Raw genomic sequence first — 20,895 nt, 5'->3', positions numbered from 1 at the left:
GTAAAGCACATTCAGCATAATTTCTGTCATAAAAAGACAGTTTCTTTCAAACTGAGGCTTTTTTTATCGTTTAATGATCTTGATTGTAGTTTTTCTGTTGGTGTCGGCCGTTTCAGAGCGCTGCAGAGCGAACAAACAATCCTGACCACATCTCTTCTGATCGCCGGCTTTCATCGGCTTCCCGTTCCTTCTAGGATCATTTAGAGGTTTTATTGTTGACCAACGCGGCCCTGAAGGGCCAGGCTCCTGTTTATTGGTCTGATCTCTGGATCCCTCAGATCTGCTGCTGTTTTATTGCTTTTATTGTAATGTCTATACTTTATATTTATCTTATCACTGTTACCTGCCATGTCCCGCACTTTATGTCAGTCTGTAAATGTCAGTCTTGTATATTTCTTGTATATTTGCAGAGATGGCAAAAGTACTCACTTTCTGTACTTGAGTAAAAGTACAGATACTTGTGTTAAAAAATACTCTGGTAAAAGTGGAAGTACTGATTAAACTTCTTTACTGAAGTAAAAGTAACAAAGTACAGGCTTGTAATTTACTTAAAGTATAAAAGTAAAAGTAGAAACCACTTTTTTCATGCCGTTGCCTACATTTTAAATGGATGTCTGCCAATAGGACTAGATCTCCGTTGTGTTCATTTTCAATCATCTCGTCGTCCATGCTACTATGCTAACGCCACCGCCACCAAGCTGCAATGATTTGCCGCCAATGAATACCGCCGAATCTGTCGATTCATCTTGTAGTGGTGCGTCAAATGCAACGTAGATTCCCATCCAATTAGATTGAATTTGGTATTGATGACGTGAAAAATAATAACGGTAACTCCATTGAAATGATTCAAAACTAAAGTAACAAGACAATTTTTTTAAAATGTAAGGAGTAGAAGTAAAAAGTCGCCATAAAAATAAGTAGTAAAGTAAAAATATCAGAAAAATCTACTTGAGTACAGTAACGAAGTATTTGTATCACCTCTGGATGACTTTGAGCTGAGGCTTTTATAAACTACAGATCTGCTTCATAATCTAGATAAAAATGTCGACTCGTCAAGCTGCTTTTTAACATCATAGGAAATAAAAACTACATTTGTTTTCAAAGAAAAAGTTTGTTTCTTCACAAGATTATCTAAAAGGGTTTGAAAAAGAGTAAAAGCCATAGGTATTGTATGTCTGAATCACCATGGCGACACCCTTAAAGGGACTTGCTCCCCGTTTAGAAACATGGAAGTGTTTTAGTGGAGGTAACTTCCTATTTACCTTGGACTATCAGACATAAAGCAAAGCAGACCGTGTCTCGTTGTAAAGTCTTTATTTAGTGTTCAGGGTCCTGAAGCAGCCAGCAGCAGCTCCTTCAGCAGGAACAGAGCAATTTTTTCTTTTTTTTTCACATGGAGAGAAATAATTTAATAACAAAAATGGGGAGGGTTAAAAACCACCTTTGAACATGAGGACAGATGGTCTCCTGAAACCTTCGGCACATTTACGGGCAGAACTAGCAGCGACCAGCAGGTGGCTCATTCATCCAGACATGGTGCTGCTCATGCTTCCAGGTCTGCAGCTAAAAACAAACGTTCGGAACATTCAAAAAAAGGCTGATCTATGAGAATCGGCTGATTTCTACGCCTGAATGTGGAGAAAACATGCAGAACAGAAACAACAGGAACAAATAGAAGTTAAAATCTTCACCAGCAGCGGACATGAAAGGCAGGAAGTCTCTTTTTTTTTTAAGGAAACTTTGTGTTTTTAGTTTTTTTTTTGGATTTTGTAATTCCTTATCTGTGTTAAACAAACAGAATAATTACATCAGAAGCAAAGGAGCGCTTTTTTTTTTTTTTTGACATTTTGGATGTTTAGTTAGTTTTTTTTGGGAGGGCTCTGTTTTCCAGCTGCAGGGGATGATGGGAGCTGACATCAATTCCAGCTGAACGGCTCGAAGTCCCGACGCGCGCGTTGGCGATGAAAAGCACCTCAGCAGGGAGGAGCAGCTGAGGAGGTTCCCGTCTCTACGAGGAGCTGACCGGCTGCAGAGGAGGGCAGGGGGAGGAGCCGCCGACAAACACCCCCTCCCCTCCTGCCGCCCCCTCATGGACTGCGGCGGTGACGTCTTCGTTGTAGAGGCGCTTGATGCCGTCGTAGAAGTCGTCCACCTCCATCTGCTCCACCTGCAGGCAGACGCGGGTTATTACCGCCACCTGAGGGGGAAAGTGAGTTTCTTTTTTTCTGCAGATGATCTCACCTTCCGTTTGGTGGAAGCTTTGCAGCGCAGGGTGACCATCTGCAGGTGGTTGAGGTGTTTAGGCGAAGGAGGCGGAGCTTGGCGGTCTGAGGAGCTGCTCTCCTCTCCAGCAGCAGCTGTCTGAGGCAGGGCGGGTTGGTCCCCGGAGGTCTGGATGGTCCCTGGATGACAAACCCACAGGAAGATCCTCATCAGCTACATCTGAAAGGATTCTGGTCCTTTTCTGACCAGAGTTGATCTGATTGGACGATCAATCCTCTCTAGATCCGCCTTTCTCTACAGCAGCAGGTCTATGGGGGGAAATCTGCTCCATGATTGTTGGAGAGGACATGTTTGGTAAATGAAGATTTTAAAGAAATCCAATCCAGAAATCAAAGTTTAATTAATGTTTTAATCAATTAAAGTTCAAATAGAAAGCAGTGCATCTAGAGCAGTTTCATGGTGTGATGGTAGATTATTATTTATTTTCTCTATGCGAAAACACGACCAAAACATGACCAAACCCAGCTGTGACATCAGTGTCATCAATCGTCCTCCGGCGGGTTTACAGAAACACTACTTCACACATTGTTAAGCTCTATGAAAGGATCATTAAAACCTCATTACAGTGGTCTGTTGTAGGGATGGTGCAGGATCGGGAAAAGGAATGTTTAATTATCTGAAGGACCTGGTTTGGTTTAAACAGATTAAACAAAAATTAACCGGACAATCTGTAGCGTCCGAGCCGATAAAGCAAACTATGTTCAGATCTTTAATCATCAGTCCTGCTCTCACAGCATCAGTTAGATTCAATAAAGAATCGACGGCTTGTTTTCTCTGTTTTATAGCTTTAATAAAGTGCCTGATGGCAATAAAGCTGATTAAAAGCATTTAATTTTTTATGAAATATTTCTCTCTCCAGCTGCACTGTTTCGTGAAGCTGCAGCTCCAGATGGATTCCCGTTTATTATGGTCCGAGCCCTGTGTGCGACAGCACCGCACACAGGGCTCCAAGACTGACCGCCAGCCTTCACGCCCGGCCGCCAACCAAACCGAACCCAATCCTATCATCCCCTCTTCAAACTAGAGGTTAGACTCTGGTTTAAACTAATTAAAACTCACAAGTAATGAACTTCCAGCAGCTCTGCATAAGATCAAAGAACATTTAGCAGCGCTGATTAAACCAGCAGCTTTAATGAAACCACTGAGATTGCTTCGTCCTCGTTAAAGGATAAAAACTGCATCACTAAGGTGAATAAATATCGACTCGCTATGTAAAACGACTCCTTCCTGACTAAACTGACGTCACAGCGTCCCTCAGTGGGTCACGTGACCGAATGAGGAATTTAACATTGTGAATTATTTTATGCTATAAACAACAAAATACTGGATTTTTTTAGTTGCAATGTATTTAATTTTGTAAATACTATCAAATGAGGAACTATAAGTTTGTGTTTTCTATTTGAACTTTACGGTTTTGGGATAAATTTAGCTGTTTCCCCAGATTTTGTTTTGTTTTCGATTTATTTGGGAGAAATTTTAAAACCTCAATGAGAAAAACTCTTTTCAGGGAGTTTTTTTTTTAAATGACTTTCAAGGACCTGAAGTTATTTTTTCCCATTCAAAACCTTTCCAGGATATCAAGGACATGTAGGAACCCTGGCACAGACTGCTGCCCCTGAGCTGTGGATCTGTGCAGCTCCCCCAGAGTCTCTGTGGAAGATTCATCCACTTTTGGAGGACGAATCTGGATCCAAACTGGCTCTGCAGGCAACAGAGTGGATGATGATGATGATGATGAACCTACCTGGTGTGCGGCGGGTCAGTGAGCGCGCCCGGACTCCGAGCTGCAGGGGTTGGTAGATGTAAACGGTGTTTGGAGGCAGGGAAGCTCTGGGTGTGGAGAGGCTACGTTCAACCAGCTCCCTGCTGCGGATCAGCTCTGAGCTGTCCATCTGAGGGACAGACAGAGAGGAGGGGTCAACGGAACGAAGACGAGGAAACTGACAGCTGCTCGGTTACCATGGTGACGGTCTGAGCTTTCTCCTCAAACTGATCTAAAAAACCTTCTGGTCTGATCTCTGCTCCAAAGGAGGGAGGAAGGAAGGAAAGGAGGGAAGGAATTAAGGAAGGAAAGAAAGGAAGGAAGGGAGGAAGGAAAGGAGGGAAGGAATTAAGGAAGGAAGGAAGGAAGGAAAGGAGGGAAGGAATTAAGGAAGGAAAGAAAGGAAGGAAGGGAGGAAGGAAAGGAGGGAAGGAATTAAGGAAGGAAGGAAGGAAAGGAGGGAAGGAATTAAGGACGGAAGGAAGGAAGGGAGGAAGGAAAGGGGGAAAGGAAGGAAGGAATCTCTGCTCCAAGGGAGGGAGGAAGGAAGGAAGTAAGTGTTGGAGTGAGGGAGGAAGGAAGGAAGGAAGGAAGGAAGGAAGAAGTGTTGGAGGGAGGGAGGGAGGGAGGGAGGGAGGGAGGGAGGGAGGGAGGGAGGGAGGGAGGGAGGGAGGGAGGGAGGGAGGGAGGGAGGAAGGAAGGAATCTCTGGTCCAAGGGAGGGAGGGAGGGAGGGAGGAAGGAAGTAAGTGTTGGAGTGAGGGAGGAAGGAAGGAAGGAAGGAAGGAAGGAAGAAGTGTTGGAGGGAGGAAGGAAGGAAGGAAGGAAGAAGTGTTGGAGGGAGGAAGGAAGGAAGGAAGTGTTGGAGCAAGGAAGGAAGGAAGGAAGGAAGGAAGTGTTGGAGGGAGGAAGGAAGGAAGTGTTGGAGGGAGGAAGGAAGTGTTGGAGGGAGGGAGGGAGGGAGGGAGGGAGGGAGGGAGGGAGGGAGGGAGGGAGGGAGGGAGGGAGGGAGGGAGGGAGGGAGGGAGGAAGGAAAGGACGAAGGAAAGGAGGGAAGGAATTAAGGAAGGAAGGAAGGAAAGGAGGGAAGGAATTAAGGAAGGAAGGACGGAAGGAAGGAATTAAGGAAGGAAGGGAGGGAGGAAGGAAAGGGGGAAAGGAAGGAAGGAAGGAAGGAAGTGTTGGAGGGAGGGAGGGAGGGAGGGAGGAAGGAAAGGAGGGAAGGAATTAAGGAAGGAAAGAAAGGAAGGAAGGGAGGAAGGAAAGGAGGGAAGGAATTAAGGAAGGAAGGAAGGAAAGGAGGGAAGGAATTAAGGACGGAAGGACGGAAGGAAGGAAGGGAGGAAGGAAAGGGGGAAAGGAAGGAAGGAATCTCTGCTCCAAGGGAGGGAGGAAGGAAGGAAGTGTTGGAGTGAGGGAGGAAGGAAGGAAGGAAGGAAGGAATCTCTGGTCCAAGGGAGGGAGGGAGGGAGGAAGGAAGGAAGAAGTGTTGGAGGGAGGAAGGAAGGAAGTGTTGGAGCAAGGAAGGAAGGAAGGAAGGAAGTAAGTGTTGGAGGGAGGAAGGAAGGAAGTGTTGGAGGGAGGAAGGAAGTGTTGGAGGGATGGAGGGAGGAAGGAAGGAAGGAAGGAAAGGAGGGAAGGAATTAAGGAAGGAAGGAATTAAGGAAGGAAGGAAGGAAAGGAATTAAGGAAGGAAGGACGGAAGGAAGGAATTAAGGAAGGAAGGGAGGGAGGAAGGACAGGGGGAAAGGAAGGAAGGAAGTGTTGGAGGGAGGAAGGAAGGAAGGAAGGAAGTGTTGGAGGGAGGAAGGAAGTGTTGGAGGGATGGAGGGAGGGAAGGAAGTGTTGGAGGGAGGGAGGGAGGGAGGGAGGGAGGGAGGGAGGGAGGGAGGGAGGAAGGAAGGAAGGAAGGAAGGAAAGGAGGAAGGAAAGGAGGGAAGGAATTAAGGAAGGAAGGAAGGAAAGGAGGGAAGGAATTAAGGAAGGAAGGACGGAAGGAAGGAATTAAGGAAGGAAGGGAGGGAGGAAGGAAAGGGGGAAAGGAAGGAAGGAAGGAATCTCTGCTCCAAGGGAGGGAGGAAGGAAAGGAGGAAGAAGTGTTGGAGGAAGGAAGGAAGGAAGGAAGGAAGGAAGGAAGGAAGAAGTGTTGGAGGGAGGGAGGAAGGAAGGAAGGAAGGAAGGAAGGAAGGAAGGAAGGAAGGAATCTCTGGTCCAAGGGAGGGAGGGAGGGAGGAAGGAAGGAAGAAGTGTTGGAGGGAGGAAGGAAGGAAGTGTTGGAGCAAGGAAGGAAGGAAGGAAGGAAGGAAGTGTTGGAGGGAGGAAGGAAGGAAGTGTTGGAGGGAGGAAGGAAGGAAGTGTTGGAGGGATGGAGGAAGGAAGGAAGGAAGGAAAGGAGGGAAGGAATTAAGGAAGGAAGGAAGGAAAGGAGGGAAGGAATTAAGGAAGGAAGGACGGAAGGAAGGAATTAAGGAAGGAAGGGAGGGAGGAAGGAAAGGGGGAAAGGAAGTAAGGAAGTGTTGGAGGGAGGAAGGAAGGAAGGAAGGAAGTGTTGGAGGGATGGAGGGAGGAAGGAAGGAAGGAAGGAAGGAAGGAAAGGAGGGAAGGAATTAAGGAAGGAAGGAAGGAAAGGAGGGAAGGAATTAAGGAAGGAAGGACGGAAGGAAGGAATTAAGGAAGGAAGGGAGGGAGGAAGGAAAGGGGGAAAGGAAGGAAGGAAGGAAGTGTTGGAGGGAGGAAGGAAGGAAGGAAGGAAGTGTTGGAGGGAGGAAGGAAGTGTTGGAGGGATGGAGGGAGGGAGGGAGGAAGGAAGGAAGGAAAGGAGGAAGGAAAGGAGGGAAGGAATTAAGGAAGGAAGGAAGGAAAGGAGGGAAGGAATTAAGGAAGGAAGGACGGAAGGAAGGAATTAAGGAAGGAAGGGAGGGAGGAAGGAAAGGGGGAAAGGAAGGAAGGAAGGAATCTCTGCTCCAAGGGAGGGAGGAAGGAAGGAAAGGAGGAAGAAGTGTTGGAGGAAGGAAGGAAGGAAGGAAGGAAGGAAGGAAGGAAGAAGTGTTGGAGGGAGGGAGGAAGGAAGGAAGGAAGGAAGGAAGGAAGGAATCTCTGGTCCAAGGGAGGGAGGGAGGGAGGAAGGAAGGAAGAAGTGTTGGAGGGAGGAAGGAAGGAAGTGTTGGAGCAAGGAAGGAAGGAAGGAAGGAAGGAAGTGTTGGAGGGAGGAAGGAAGGAAGTGTTGGAGGGAGGAAGGAAGGAAGTGTTGGAGGGATGGAGGAAGGAAGGAAGGAAGGAAAGGAGGGAAGGAATTAAGGAAGGAAGGAAGGAAAGGAGGGAAGGAATTAAGGAAGGAAGGACGGAAGGAAGGAATTAAGGAAGGAAGGGAGGGAGGAAGGAAAGGGGGAAAGGAAGGAAGGAAGTGTTGGAGGGAGGAAGGAAGGAAGGAAGGAAGTGTTGGAGGGATGGAGGGAGGAAGGAAGGAAGGAAGGAAGGAAGGAAGGAAAGGAGGGAAGGAATTAAGGAAGGAAGGAAGGAAAGGAGGGAAGGAATTAAGGAAGGAAGGACGGAAGGAAGGAATTAAGGAAGGAAGGGAGGGAGGAAGGAAAGGGGGAAAGGAAGGAAGGAAGGAAGTGTTGGAGGGAGGAAGGAAGGAAGGAAGGAAGTGTTGGAGGGAGGAAGGAAGTGTTGGAGGGATGGAGGGAGGGAGGGAGGAAGGAAGGAAAGGAGGAAGGAAAGGAGGGAAGGAATTAAGGAAGGAAGGAAGGAAAGGAGGGAAGGAATTAAGGAAGGAAGGACGGAAGGAAGGAATTAAGGAAGGAAGGGAGGGAGGAAGGAAAGGGGGAAAGGAAGGAAGGAAGGAATCTCTGCTCCAAGGGAGGGAGGAAGGAAGGAAAGGAGGGAAGGAATTAAGGAAGGAAAGAAAGGAAGGAAGGGAGGAAGGAAAGGAGGGAAGGAATTAAGGAAGGAATCTCTGGTCCAAGGGAGGGAGGGAGGGAGGAAGGAAGGAAGAAGTGTTGGAGGGAGGAAGGAAGGAAGTGTTGGAGTGAGGGAGGAAGGAAGGAAGGAAGTGTTGGAGGGAGGAAGGAAGGAAGTGTTGGAGGGAGGAAGGAAGTGTTGGAGGGATGGAGGGAGGGAGGGAGGAAGGAAGGAAGGAAGGAAAGGAGGGAAGGAATTAAGGAAGGAAGGAATTAAGGAAGGAAGGAAGGAAAGGAATTAAGGAAGGAAGGACGGAAGGAAGGAATTAAGGAAGGAAGGGAGGGAGGAAGGACAGGGGGAAAGGAAGGAAGGAAGTGTTGGAGGGAGGAAGGAAGGAAGGAAGGAAGTGTTGGAGGGAGGAAGGAAGTGTTGGAGGGATGGAGGGAGGGAAGGAAGTGTTGGAGGGAGGGAGGGAGGGAGGGAGGGAGGGAGGGAGGGAGGGAGGGAGGGAGGAAGGAAGGAAGGAAGGAAAGGAGGAAGGAAAGGAGGGAAGGAATTAAGGAAGGAAGGAAGGAAAGGAGGGAAGGAATTAAGGAAGGAAGGACGGAAGGAAGGAATTAAGGAAGGAAGGGAGGGAGGAAGGAAAGGGGGAAAGGAAGGAAGGAAGGAATCTCTGCTCCAAGGGAGGGAGGAAGGAAGGAAAGGAGGAAGAAGTGTTGGAGGAAGGAAGGAAGGAAGGAAGGAAGGAAGGAAGGAAGAAGTGTTGGAGGGAGGGAGGAAGGAAGGAAGGAAGGAAGGAAGGAAGGAAGGAATCTCTGGTCCAAGGGAGGGAGGGAGGGAGGAAGGAAGGAAGAAGTGTTGGAGGGAGGAAGGAAGGAAGCAAGGAAGGAAGGAAGGAAGGAAGGAATGAATCTCTGGTCCAAGGGAGGGAGGGAGGGAGGGAGGGAGGGAGGGAGGAAGGAAGGAAGGAAGGAAAGGAGTGAAGGAATTAAGGAAGGAAGGAAGGAAGTGTTGGAGCAAGGAAGGAAGGAAGGAAGGAAGGAATCTCTGGTCCAAGGGAGGGAGGGAGGGAGGAAGGAAGGAAGGAAGAAGTGTTGGAGGGAGGAAGGAAGGAAGTGTTGGAGCAAGGAAGGAAGGAAGGAAGGAAGGAAGTGTTGGAGGGAGGAAGGAAGGAAGGAAGGAAGTGTTGGAGGGAGGAAGGAAGTGTTGGAGGGATGGAGGGAGGGAGGGAGGGAGGAAGGAAGGAAGGAAAGGAGGAAGGAAAGGAGGGAAGGAATTAAGGAAGGAAGGAAGGAAAGGAGGGAAGGAATTAAGGAAGGAAGGACGGAAGGAAGGAATTAAGGAAGGAAGGGAGGGAGGAAGGAAAGGGGGAAAGGAAGGAAGGAAGGAATCTCTGCTCCAAGGGAGGGAGGAAGGAAGGAAAGGAGGGAAGGAATTAAGGAAGGAAAGAAAGGAAAGAAGGGAGGAAGGAAAGGAGGGAAGGAATTAAGGAAGGAAGGAAGGAATGAATTAAGGAAGGAAGGGAGGGAGGAAGGAAAGGGGGAAAGGAAGGAAGGAAGGAATCTCTGCTCCAAGGGAGGGAGGAAGGAAGGAAGTGTTGGAGGGAGGGAGGGAGGGAGGGAGGGAGGGAGGGAGGGAGGGAGGGAGGGAGGGAGGGAGGGAGGAAGGAAGGAAGGAAGGAAGGAATCTCTGGTCCAAGGGAGGGAGGGAGGGAGGGAGGGAGGGAGGGAGGAAGGAAAGGAGTGAAGGAATTAAGGAAGGAAGGACGGAAGGAAGGAATTAAGGAAGGAAGGGAGGGAGGAAGGAAAGGGGGAAAGGAAGGAAGGAAGGAATCTCTGCTCCAAGGGAGGGAGGAAGGAAGGAAGGAAGGAAGGAAGGAAGTGTTGGAGTGAGGGAGGAAGGAAGGAAGGAAGGAAGGAAGGAAGGAAGAAGTGTTGGAGGGAGGAAGGAAGGAAGGAAGGAAGGAATCTCTGGTCAAAGGGAGGGAGGGAGGGAGGGAGGAAGGAAGAAGTGTTGGAGGGAGGAAGGAAGGAAAGAAGGAAGGAAGGAAGTGTTGGAGCAAGGAAGGAAGGAAGGAAGTGTTGGAGGGATGGAGGGAAGGAAGTGTTGGAGGAAGGAAGGAAGTGTTGGAGGGATGGAGGGAGGGAGGGAAGGAAGTGTTGGAGGGAGGAAGGAAGGAAGAAATGGAGTGTGGAAGGAAGGAAGAAATGGAGTGTGGAAGGAAGGAAGGAAGGAAGGAAGGAAGAAATGGAGTGTGGAAGGAAGGAAGGAAGGAAGGAAGGAAGGAAGGAAGGAAGGAAGGAAGGAAGGAAGGAAGGAAGGAAGGAAGGAAGGAAGGAAGGAAGGAAGGAAGGAAGGAAGGAAGGAAGGAAGGAAAAGAAAAATAAAACAATAAAGGAAATTAAACAGGATAGGAAATATGAGAGGAGCCTCAGAGGGACAGAAAACATCTACAAAGATTAGAGAATTAATTTGAGATTTTGATATTTAATGTTTTTAAAATAATTTCCATTTGTTTAATTAATTAATTCCGATATGAAATGAAGGGATTTCTGCTCCCTCAGAACCCTGGTACCAGGTTCTGGCTCAGCCGTCATTAAACCTTTTCCTTCAGGGTTTAGATGGAGTCGCTTTCTAACATGGCGGCAGATATGAGGAGGCCAGAGCTCCAGAGGGCAAAGGTCAGTGAGAAGACGGCGCCTAAATGAAGCCAGACCACAGACCTGAGCCTTCCTCAGCAGGTCGATGGTGAGAGCCAGCCAATCAGGACAGCAGGTCTCCAGCTCCAGGCTGATGAGGGCCAAGGCCAGCATGGATCCTCTGAGCTGATCAGAAACAGATCCAGGTCATTCAAGCTCAGTTCAAACAGAGAAACCAGGGAAGCTCTGAACCAACCTGCATGACAGAGTGATCGGCCAGGCAGGAGTAGAGCCGCTGCGTGAGGACGGCAAGGTGCTGAGAGCGGCTCACTCCTGACAGCAGCTCCAGAAGGCCGGACCGGCACGACAACACCATGGCGTGGAACTGAGGAAGAGGAGGGACGAGAATTCAGGATGTCGCTCTGATCAGACCCACTCTAAAGTCTTTTCTCAAGCTGTGTACTTGTGCGTTCTCGTGAAACGTCATCATCCTCAGCCCTAGCACTGTTCCAGTTCACTAGAACAGCAGACTGAGAACGGACAAAGTCCCTGGATGTTGTTCTGGCCCCTCCCTCTTTACCCAGCATGCATCAGAGCAGACTTGTTCTCCAGACTGACAGCTGTCCCAGCATGCACTGCGGCAGCAGCAGCTTCCAGGTTAGCGCTCACAGAGCTCAGAGGATTAAGTTAAAAGTTCATTTTTCTGTTGCTGTTGTTCAATAAAATTACATTTTAAGATCATTTGAGGCGAAAATATTATACTTTAAGCTTCACTATATGGAACATTTACTGATTTAGTGCAGGAAGAAAATTCAAAGAAAAATCTTCTACCAGCAGATGGCAGCGCTGAGCTGGTCAGATTCACCAGCCCTGGATCAGAGGATCTAAGCACAGCTGGAAAACAGCTGGCAGAGTTTGATTGACAGCTAATCAAATGTGGAGAGGAAACCTCCAAACCATAAAAACAAGGTTTAATAGAACAAAGCTGTTTAGTTCTGGAAGAAGCTGTTCCTCTGATCCTCTCGTCTCAGACTCAGATCTAAACTAGCCAGCCTCTGTGCTCCTCCACTGCTCTGCAGTATTTCCATTTCCTGCTCTATGGAAGCCAAGCAAACGGCGGTGTGTGTTTGACATTACGATGTGCAGGAAGTCCAGCGCGGTGGCGGTGTGCAGATCCCAGTCCAGTTTGTCCAGGATCAGCCTCTCCATCCTCAGGATCTCAGACGGATAACAGCCGCAGTTACTGGAAGCAGCCAGCTCCTTCAGAGAGGGAACACACTGACACACAGACACGCCGTCAGACGGACAGACTCCCGCAGCCGCTGCCTCACAATGCTGCCCACCTTTACCTCATCCTCCTCGCAGGTCTTGGCAGCCAGGAAGAAGCAGGCGATGGCGATGCAGCGCAGGTACTTTGGACGGGCCTGCAAACAAAGGTCCCATCAGATGATCAGTTTCTGCTTGGAACAGAAAACCAAAACTAAAGAAAAAACTGAGGAGCTGCACTCATAAAACCAGGTTTAGTGATGCGGGTGTGAAAACTTAAACATTTTCAACACGATAAGCGAGACTCAGGAATGTCCTAAACAATGGAACTGGAGGATGAGGAGGAGGAAGGTTAACCAAAGGAACAGCTTCCACCTCGTGCTCCGACACTAAAATCATTTCTCATTAAATAATCTTTCATGGTTCTAAACCAGAATCCATCAATCTGGACAGAAATTTATCAAATCTTTTAAAAGTAACATTAATTAAAAAATAGGAAAAATAACAAAAATTAAAAAAAATGTATTGTTTCGTTGTTATGACCGAAATTGCTGAAAACAACTGGTGAAGTTTGACCAGGTAGAAGGCTGTGTGTTTCCTGGACGGGGGGGGGGGGCGCCTGTGGAGCTGGTTGACAGTTGCCTTTTGTATCTATGCTTCTTTTTCTATGTCTGCTTCTGTCTGCTTCTGTCGCTACAAGCATGCTTAGTGTGAGGGATTGCTGAAGAGTCAATGAGTCGATGCAATCAGCTGGTTTTCCTTAGATAGAAAACTTTGAATCAATCTGACTGGATGATCTGGTTGATCTGGATCTATAAAGTGACCTGAGATGACATGAATGTGAATTGGAGCTATAGAAATAAACTGAATAGAATTGAATTGAATAGAAGAGCGAGGTGCGTGAGAACGCTGGGACCCTTTTTCCACCTGGATCTCCGCTCTTTTTGCCCTCATGTCCCTCCATTGACGGACTAAACTCGCCTCCACTTCCTCACCTCCTCGGCCGTATCTAGACCCACAGCGTATAGAACAGACCACGCTTCAAAATTAAGCACAAATCAAAAATGTCTGCGTCAAGCTCACTGCGACACACTGCTGCAGGAGTCATTTTATTCTCATCTGTACCGTTTTATGTTTTATTTTTTTCTTTACAGCCGATGGTCAGCTGTGGTTGTTTTTTAACTGCTTAACAAATAAAACTGGATCGGATTACATCATCTCCTCCTGATTAATTTATTAACAGCGGCTAGGGGTGGAACGGTTCACAGAATCCACGGTTCGGTTCGGTTCACGGTTTTCGGTTCGGTTGATTGTTAGCCTGACATGTTGGTCATGTTGCTGTTAGCATAAACAAAACGTGTTGCACAATGCTTGCACACTGTTGCATAAACCGTTCCATCCTTAACGGCGGCCGTAGAGGAGCATCCCAGTGGGGAACATGGTGGATTCTACTGGGTTTCTGAGACATTATCTCCCACAGGAAAACAAAGCTCACCACTAAAGATCCTCGTTTAATCAAACGTTGTGTGGAAGGAAGAAATCCAGCCCTGTGATAATAGTTAATCCACATTTTCAGACTATCAAAGCCATCAGGGATGTTTTCATTCATATATCCTGAAATGATAATGTTGAAACAGCAGGAGTTCTGTCTCCCTGCAGACATCCAGGCCTCATCAGAACCAGGTTGTGTTTTTGTACCTTGATGGGAGCGAGGAAGCGGTCCAGAATGCTAACAGCTAGCACCAGGGTCTCTGGGTAGAGCTGCAGGCTGCTGTGGAGCTCCGTCAGCCAGCGGACGGCCTGGTCCCTCTGGGCCGGGGAGACGTCTGTATCCTGGACAACAACCAGGGAGAAACATGAGGAAGGACTGGGCTGCTGGGTCGTCCTGAGGAAAGACCTGAACGCTGCTTTTTAACCAACCCAGCAGCTCCGGGTTGCCATGACTACAGCTGGCTCAATTTATATGGAGCAAAGTTTTTGTTTTGTTTTTGTTTTTCCTTCAGGCTTTCATCACATTCAGTAATTCCAGCTTCACAAAAATGAGCAGAATTGAACAATAACCACGTGGAACAATGAAAACCACAAAGACATGAGGAGTAAAGAAACATAAGAACAGTCAAATGAAGTCGGATCTAATTGGTTTTACATACTCAGTCCATTTGGTGCAGATCTTATAAAAGTTTTCTTTTTCGACTTGGAGGGAGAAAGAGATCCTCTCCATGACAGAAATCTGGTGAACAATTTCAATCCATTCATCAATAGTGGGCGGATCTGGTTTCAGCCAGTTCCTACTGATGGCCTAATTACTGGAGCAAAGTTTTTAATGTGGCAAAGAGCATGTTTTAGAAATAGAAATATGAAAAACTTCTTAAAAAGTTCTTTAAGAGTAACTTTGCGTTTTGTTTTTTTCTGGTTTTATTTTTTCTCTTCAGTTTGTAACACATTTTATCCATCCATTTTCCGTCACGCTTTATCCCTGCTGGGATGGTGAGGAGTGCTGGCGTCTATCTCCAGGTGAGAGGAGGGGTCCAGCATGGACAGGTCTCCAGTCCATCGCAGGGCAACACAGAGACAAAAAGGACAAACAACCATTCACTCACACCTAAGGAGGATTTAGAGAAACCAGTTAACCTAACAGTCAGTTTGGACTCTGGGAGGAAGCCGCTGTAGCTCCCAGATCTGCTGGGGTCCTGCTTCCTGCCAGTGACGTTACGCCACACGATTGGCTGAAAGTTTCACATGATGTAGAACATTGTGGTTGCCCAGACAACGATAACATCCTGCAGAGTGTGCCGAGTCGGGAGCATCTGTAGCGTTAGCCTGTCTAATGACCGATGAAGTTTTACCTGATCAACAAAATAAAAAAAAAATCTATTTCTGGTGAACAAGGAGCTGTTAGACTGTGATATAAAGAGCTGGGTAGGGCTGTGGCTAGCTGTGCTAGTAGCTAACAGGTTAGCCTCTTTTAGCTCGCTCAGTTAGCCACATTAGGCTACAATACTTTTAACTTTGTGTCAAGAACAACAGTTTGTTTTCTACAAGTAGAATAACTTTTTGTCTAAAATCTCTATGAAAGTCATTTTTAAAGATGTTCCATTTGTCCTCCTCTGACCTCAGATATTAATAAAAAGAATAAAAATGGGCCGAGACTTTTAGTGTCTCCTTGTTAAATAGCAGAGCTCAGTCTGTCTTAGAAGGCAAGACTTTCCTTCCAGACTGACAGTGATTGTTTTCTACTTTCGGCTCCTTTAGATAGACGATGAAATGTTAAATAATAGCAAATAAAGGGGATAATATGTTGAGACTCCAAAAGAGGTTTGATCCTTTGAACCCATTAATGGACAGGGAGAACATGCAACCTCCTTGCAGAAAGACTCCGGGCAAGGAACCGAACCTCACTGCTGCACGGCAGCATTGCTGCAGCAGTGCTACCCACTGCTCCAGATTTTATTTTTTTCAAAAATGTGTTTTTCAGTTGAAGTTTTTTTTTTAATCGCATTCTCTTCAAACTGGATCACTTCAAACGTCCAGCAGCCCAATAAAAATGCTTCTTTGAGAGGATAGGCCCGCCCCCAGAGCTTAGCTTAAACAAGCAGCTTGAAAAGAAGGCAATTTGTAAAAATAAATCTGAAAAAGAGAAATAAAAAAAAAAAGAATACAATATAAAAACCTACAGAAAAAAAATGTTTTTGTTTAGTTTGAGACAAGTTTAAAAACTGAGTTTTTCTCCAACAATAATAAATGTAAAGTGTCTTTAAATGACGCCTGTAGAGAATTAAACTGAGTCCAGAGTTTAGATAAATCAGATAAAGATCTCTATCTGTCGGGCAGAAGACATCAGACATAAAGAAAAGCAGCAGGATGATAAGAAAGGAGGTCAGATCCGTTTCCCTGTGAACTGTAGCCAATTCTCCGACCAGCTGTTGGATGTAAGGCGTGGCCCCGACCTGAGGGCCCCGTCTGGAGCCACAGGTGACGCCAGCATGCCGAGGCAGGCCGAAACCAGCTGACTGGGATGGAACACGCCCCCGGCGGACGCTCCGCTTCCTGACGTGCGTCACGTCTGAGAAGAAACGTTTCGTCATGGCCGGGCGGCTCCACTGTTGGTCAACAGCCTCTGAGCTAACGTCATTTCACAACCTGAACGTGCCACACCTCAGGGGGGCCAGAGCAGACGGAAAAACTGACTCAGCGCAGTCGAGGGTTTCAGTTTAGGGTGGAAACTAGAAGGAGAGTTTGGTTTAACTGGAGAGAAACAACGATGGAAGGCCTCCTCCTGCAGAACAGATCATAGAAATCTCTACATAGATCTGATGCGTTTGAAAGCTGTCTGTGATGCTTTAGGCTGTAGTCAGTTTCCTGCAGCTCACTGCTCTGCACCTCAGATCCAGTGTTTACACCCTGGACCGCATCATCAAATGGGAGGAGCTTCAGCTGCGTGAGGCTGAACGCCACCGAGGTGAAACTCAGCAGAAACACTGAATGCTAAGGGCTTCATTAGTGCAGGTCTGGGAAATTTAAAAGGTTATTTGGAAACATTTAAATAAATTAATAAAAGATCACATGTGCTGCTTTTGTTTCAGAGATATTAAAAATTATTTTTGAGGAACTCAGAGGTCAACTGACCCCCATGAAGCTCATTTTCAGCGCTACTTTATTTCTGCAGGTTAAACTATGAATTGTGCTGATTTTGTTTTTAAGACATACAGAATTATTAGACGTCTCCATCCCAGCAGACGTTAGCGCTGCGCTCATTTCCTGATAGAAAGTGATATTAGTTATATTCAGGAATGACATGTGATGTTTTGCAAACACCTTATTTATGGCTGGAATGATTGTTTAATATTTGGTTAATCCTCATCCTCCCAGACCCTCTGCTTTGGACCTGCCGTTACCCCTGGCAACCCCATGTCATTTCCTCTCAAGGTCTATCTGTCTGTCTGCATTTCACAATAAAAGCAGAGATGATACTTAACACTAATGCTACGTTCAGACCGAAACGAGCAGAAGCAGCCAGTTTATATGCTGTCAATGGTTGATGCGCATCAAGAAAAGAAGAAGTGCAGCAAAAGAAGAAGTGTCATGAGCTTATGAGCATCTGAGGCGCGACGCGCTTCAGAAGCAGCTGCTGGACGTGCCTCATCAACCAATCAGAGAAGCTGATCTGGGAGCTGGCAGGGAGTCAGACGCGGCACTGCTGATGCAGAGCGCTATGATCACTCCTCTGAAACAGTTTATTAACGCCTAAATTAACTTCAAATGTAGAAACCTGCCGGCAGAATATGTTGGCTTTTATTATCTGGCATCAGTCAGTTTTCGGCCAATGGAACCTAGCCTGGTTGCTTTGGCATACGGACCTCCTGACCTTCCTTGGGGCCGCCATTAGCCATACGGCTTCCAGACTGTTTGACTCATGCTAACGTCTTTACCTTCGTAAGCTTGAGTTTTATAACTGACAGTTCTTTTCTGGAGGGCTGTGGTCCCAATCAGAGCCGCATCCTTCATGGGTGCGTCCGTTACGTAACGAAGGCCATCTGGATCCAGTCTGGGACTCCTTTCCTACCTCTGATACAGGTTTTACCTTTGACCCATCGACAGGTGAAGGGGGGAGAAGGAGGGGGGGAACTACTTTATGTTTTGGGATTGAGCCATAAACTGATCTTATAGGAGGCAGCGGAGCTCAGATTAGATTTTTAATCCACTTTTTTGACCCAGAAAAACAATTTATTCTGAACTGTTTCTACTGAAAGTGTCTGGAAATCACTTCTAGTCAGACTGCCAACCAATCAGGGAGCATTTCTAAAACCAGGCAGCCCAAGTTTCTGAATTCCCTGAATAAAAACCAAAAAGAAAATCCTTGTCATCTTTAAAGCAGCAGCGAGTCAAACATGTCCTGCTTCCCCTTCAGTCTAAAAACAAACATAAACTTTGACCTGCTTATAGATAAACCTGCATGTATACGTGTGTGAATACTGACTGGATGAGCAGTTTGGACCCAGTTTTATTTTCATAACTAAGAAAGGAGCTAAAAGGAGAAGCAGGTTGTTTGAATGTTCAGGTTTTCCCCTGAAAGCTGAAGATGAAGTGAAATCAGTGACATCAGATCCTTAAAGTGTTAGCGTCACACTGGGAACTTTCTTTCCTTTCAATTCATTTAGCATCCAGTAGAACGTAAGAAACAAACATGGTGCTGAATCCTCACCTGGGGGGTGGGCTTCTTCGGCACGTAGCCCCTCCACATCTTGGCTTCCCTAGAGGCGGCGTTCTCCAGGAGAAAAGCCAGCCTCTGGCGTCCCCAGGGTTGGGCGAACTTCATTCTGTCCTCCCCAGGTCGAGCCTACCTCCCCACTGGATACAGCTACCTGCATGCAGACACATCCATGAGAGGCGCACCATGAAGGCTGCAGGTGAGCTTCACGGGTGTCAGGCTCTAGTTTCAGTTCCTTTAAATCAGGTTTCCACATTTATGAACAAAACCCAGCAATGGTTTCCATTACAAAATATCACAGATCTATGCATTTAGATTCTAGATAAGAAGAAACTGTTCAGTGATGTTGATTTAAAACCTGGATGTTGGAGTCTGGGGGTCTTCCTAGTTAAAGCAGCGCTATGTTCCTTTCTGCCACCAGGGGCGCTAGAACCGCCCTGTCTCTGAAGGAACCAGCATCCCTCTGTGTTCTGGTTCTGGTATCAGACCCGTTTGGATCCACTGATCTCTATTTATTCACTGCTGATTGCCAGAAAAAAGTGAAGCCACCGTCCGCCATATTGGTACTCCCCACTACCACGGAGATGCACAGTAAAAATGCCTCCCTGTGCAGGATCTGGCTACAAAAAGAAAGTTTAAATATGTTTATATATATATATATATATATATACTGCATGCATTAGCAGACATGTACTATGTAACTACTATAACAATGTAATAAATCCATGTTTATTACATGTACATCATCAATTTAGCACTTTTGGCTCATCTGTATTATTCTGCTCCATTAATTAACACATTAATTTCATTGTGATGGATTGTATAATATGTTATATTACATGATTTATAGACTTCATAATGACTCTGCAATGTAATGGGCCTAGTCAAAGTAATCTACTGATGCTATGAAACAGCCAGTCTGTGTCAAAGTGATGAATTTATCTTTATTTTAAAAGTCTTCAGTCTCCCTGAAAATGAGAACATCCTCGTTGTTCGATGCTGTAGCGCACAGATTGTTTACATTGAGACCGGTCTAACTAGGGAGTACCAATATGGCTGCTGGTGGCTTCACTTTAACCCTGTTCTACCAACGGCCAATCAGCAATCCAGGGAATAAATAGAGATCCGAGGTTTGGACCAGCAGGTCCAGAATCCTGCAGTTCCTGGTAAAGATTCCTCCTCTGGATGAAATCCACCATCGGAGAACCAGAAACACGTCTGACCAGCTAACAGCTGTTAGCTTAGGGAGCTCTGATGTTTAAGGGGAGACGGATCGACCCTCTGAGGTCACAGAGGGGAGTTTCTGAGGAGCAGCAGAGGAGCATCGGTACGCAGCAGGAGATGAAGATGGAGCTGAAGGATCATTGGATGGATTAAACTAATGCTGGGGTCAAAGGTCACACTGTTTGACTTTAAAGTGAACATCGGAGCTCAGCAGGCTGTCATTTATTCACATTTAATATAACTTTGTTCTGTGTGAACCTGACGTGATCCAGGTTCTTCAGTGGCCTGTTAGAACCTGGATCCATGTCTGAATGTTTGGTGTGAAAAGCTACCGGGAGTTCCCCAAAAACAGTGAACAGTTGGTCATTTAAAGTGCTACATTGATGATTTACATGTAATATAATACATATATTACATAGAACTTTAAGATTTTACATAAAGACTGAATTAGCAGTACATGTCTGTTCAACTTCAGTCCTAATTCAGATTTTATTGGAAAATGGTAATTTTTATTAAATTAAGTCAAAAATATGTAAAATTCCTAAATTATGAACGTAGAAGACATCGAATTTTAATGAAAACTAATTGAATAGAAATTTGACTCCAGGTAGCTCTCTTAATATATTTGAATCTCTTGCCCTGTTTTTTATTTCATGCTTTTCTGGGCCCCCTCCGGACCCCCTGGAACATTTGGTCTAGAACCGCCACTGGTACTACCAACGGGTAATCAGCAATCCAGATAATAGACGGAGACCAGTGACTCAGTAGGAATCCACCTGCGCTGGAAAACACCTGAAACTTTCCGCAGAAACATCTGGAACTCACTGCGCATTTCAACCTGAACCTGACTAACTGCTGGAATACAGCTACCTTTATAGCAACCCACTGCGCAGCTAGCAGCTGACTAGCCGACATTTCGCTAAAAACTACTTTTATGGTTTAGGTCTATAATAAACAGCAGCCTCAGAGGAATCTAATGGGGTTATAGAGAAAAGCCAGACGGTTATATTGTTGTTGTAAACACTAACAACCCCACCGGGGCATTTAAATGTCTGACTCATGTCCAGTAAGTAGACGGAGCCCGGAGGCTTACCTCCCCTGCGAAGCGGAGAAAAACTCGTTTGGGTTTCATCCGGTCCACTCGATCCAGGCAGAGAGAAAGACGGGTGGAATCGAGGACCCGTGCTCCGGTTTAGTCGTCCATCTTGTGTTTTAAGGGTAAAGGGGTCGATATAAAAATATAAAAAAAAAAAATACGGAATATAGACGGGATACGTCTACTTCCGAGGAAGGGACGGGGAGGAAGGAGAGGAGCAGACCCCGCCCACCTGCTGGCAGAGCCAGCGGAGGAAACAATCGCACCCTCCGTTTACAGTTCCCTTTTCTTCATGTTTCTACTGTAAATAAAGCGTTAAATTTAGCAACAACAACAACAAAAATTCCTCCAGTTGGTTTAATAGACCCAGATTTGGTCATAGAATTTAGAACAGGCTTCAATGACTTTAAGATTGTAAAAGGATTTAAACTTTGGCTTTCACCCGCTCATAGCAGACATTACATGTATAATCTTTATTATAGATATACTTTATTATCCAGCTGAGTAGCTGACTATAA

General features: G+C 46.3%; 1 protein-coding gene across 1 annotated transcript; it reads right to left on the bottom strand.

The window, feature by feature from the left end:
* Positions 1–1,297: 1,297 nt before the first annotated feature.
* ccni (cyclin I) lies at positions 1,298–20,597 on the bottom strand. Its single transcript, XM_038287150.1, has 10 exons — positions 20,375–20,597; positions 18,052–18,211; positions 13,548–13,682; positions 11,933–12,007; positions 11,721–11,861; positions 10,840–10,968; positions 10,668–10,769; positions 4,028–4,175; positions 2,242–2,402; positions 1,298–2,167 (listed from the first exon to the last, which is right to left on the bottom strand). Exons 2-10 carry the CDS (start codon positions 18,163–18,165, stop codon positions 2,009–2,011), a joined length of 1,164 nt encoding a protein of 387 aa, XP_038143078.1. The 5' UTR covers positions 18,166–18,211; positions 20,375–20,597; the 3' UTR covers positions 1,298–2,008.
* Positions 20,598–20,895: the final 298 nt, after the last annotated feature.

Source organism: Cyprinodon tularosa, unplaced genomic scaffold, assembly GCF_016077235.1.
Source record: "Cyprinodon tularosa strain WSP-4 unplaced genomic scaffold, ASM1607723v1 ctg236, whole genome shotgun sequence".
Lineage (NCBI taxonomy): Eukaryota > Metazoa > Chordata > Actinopteri > Cyprinodontiformes > Cyprinodontidae > Cyprinodon > Cyprinodon tularosa.
The sequence above is the reverse complement of the archived record's forward strand: the minus strand, read 5'-3'. Positions and strand labels throughout refer to the sequence as shown.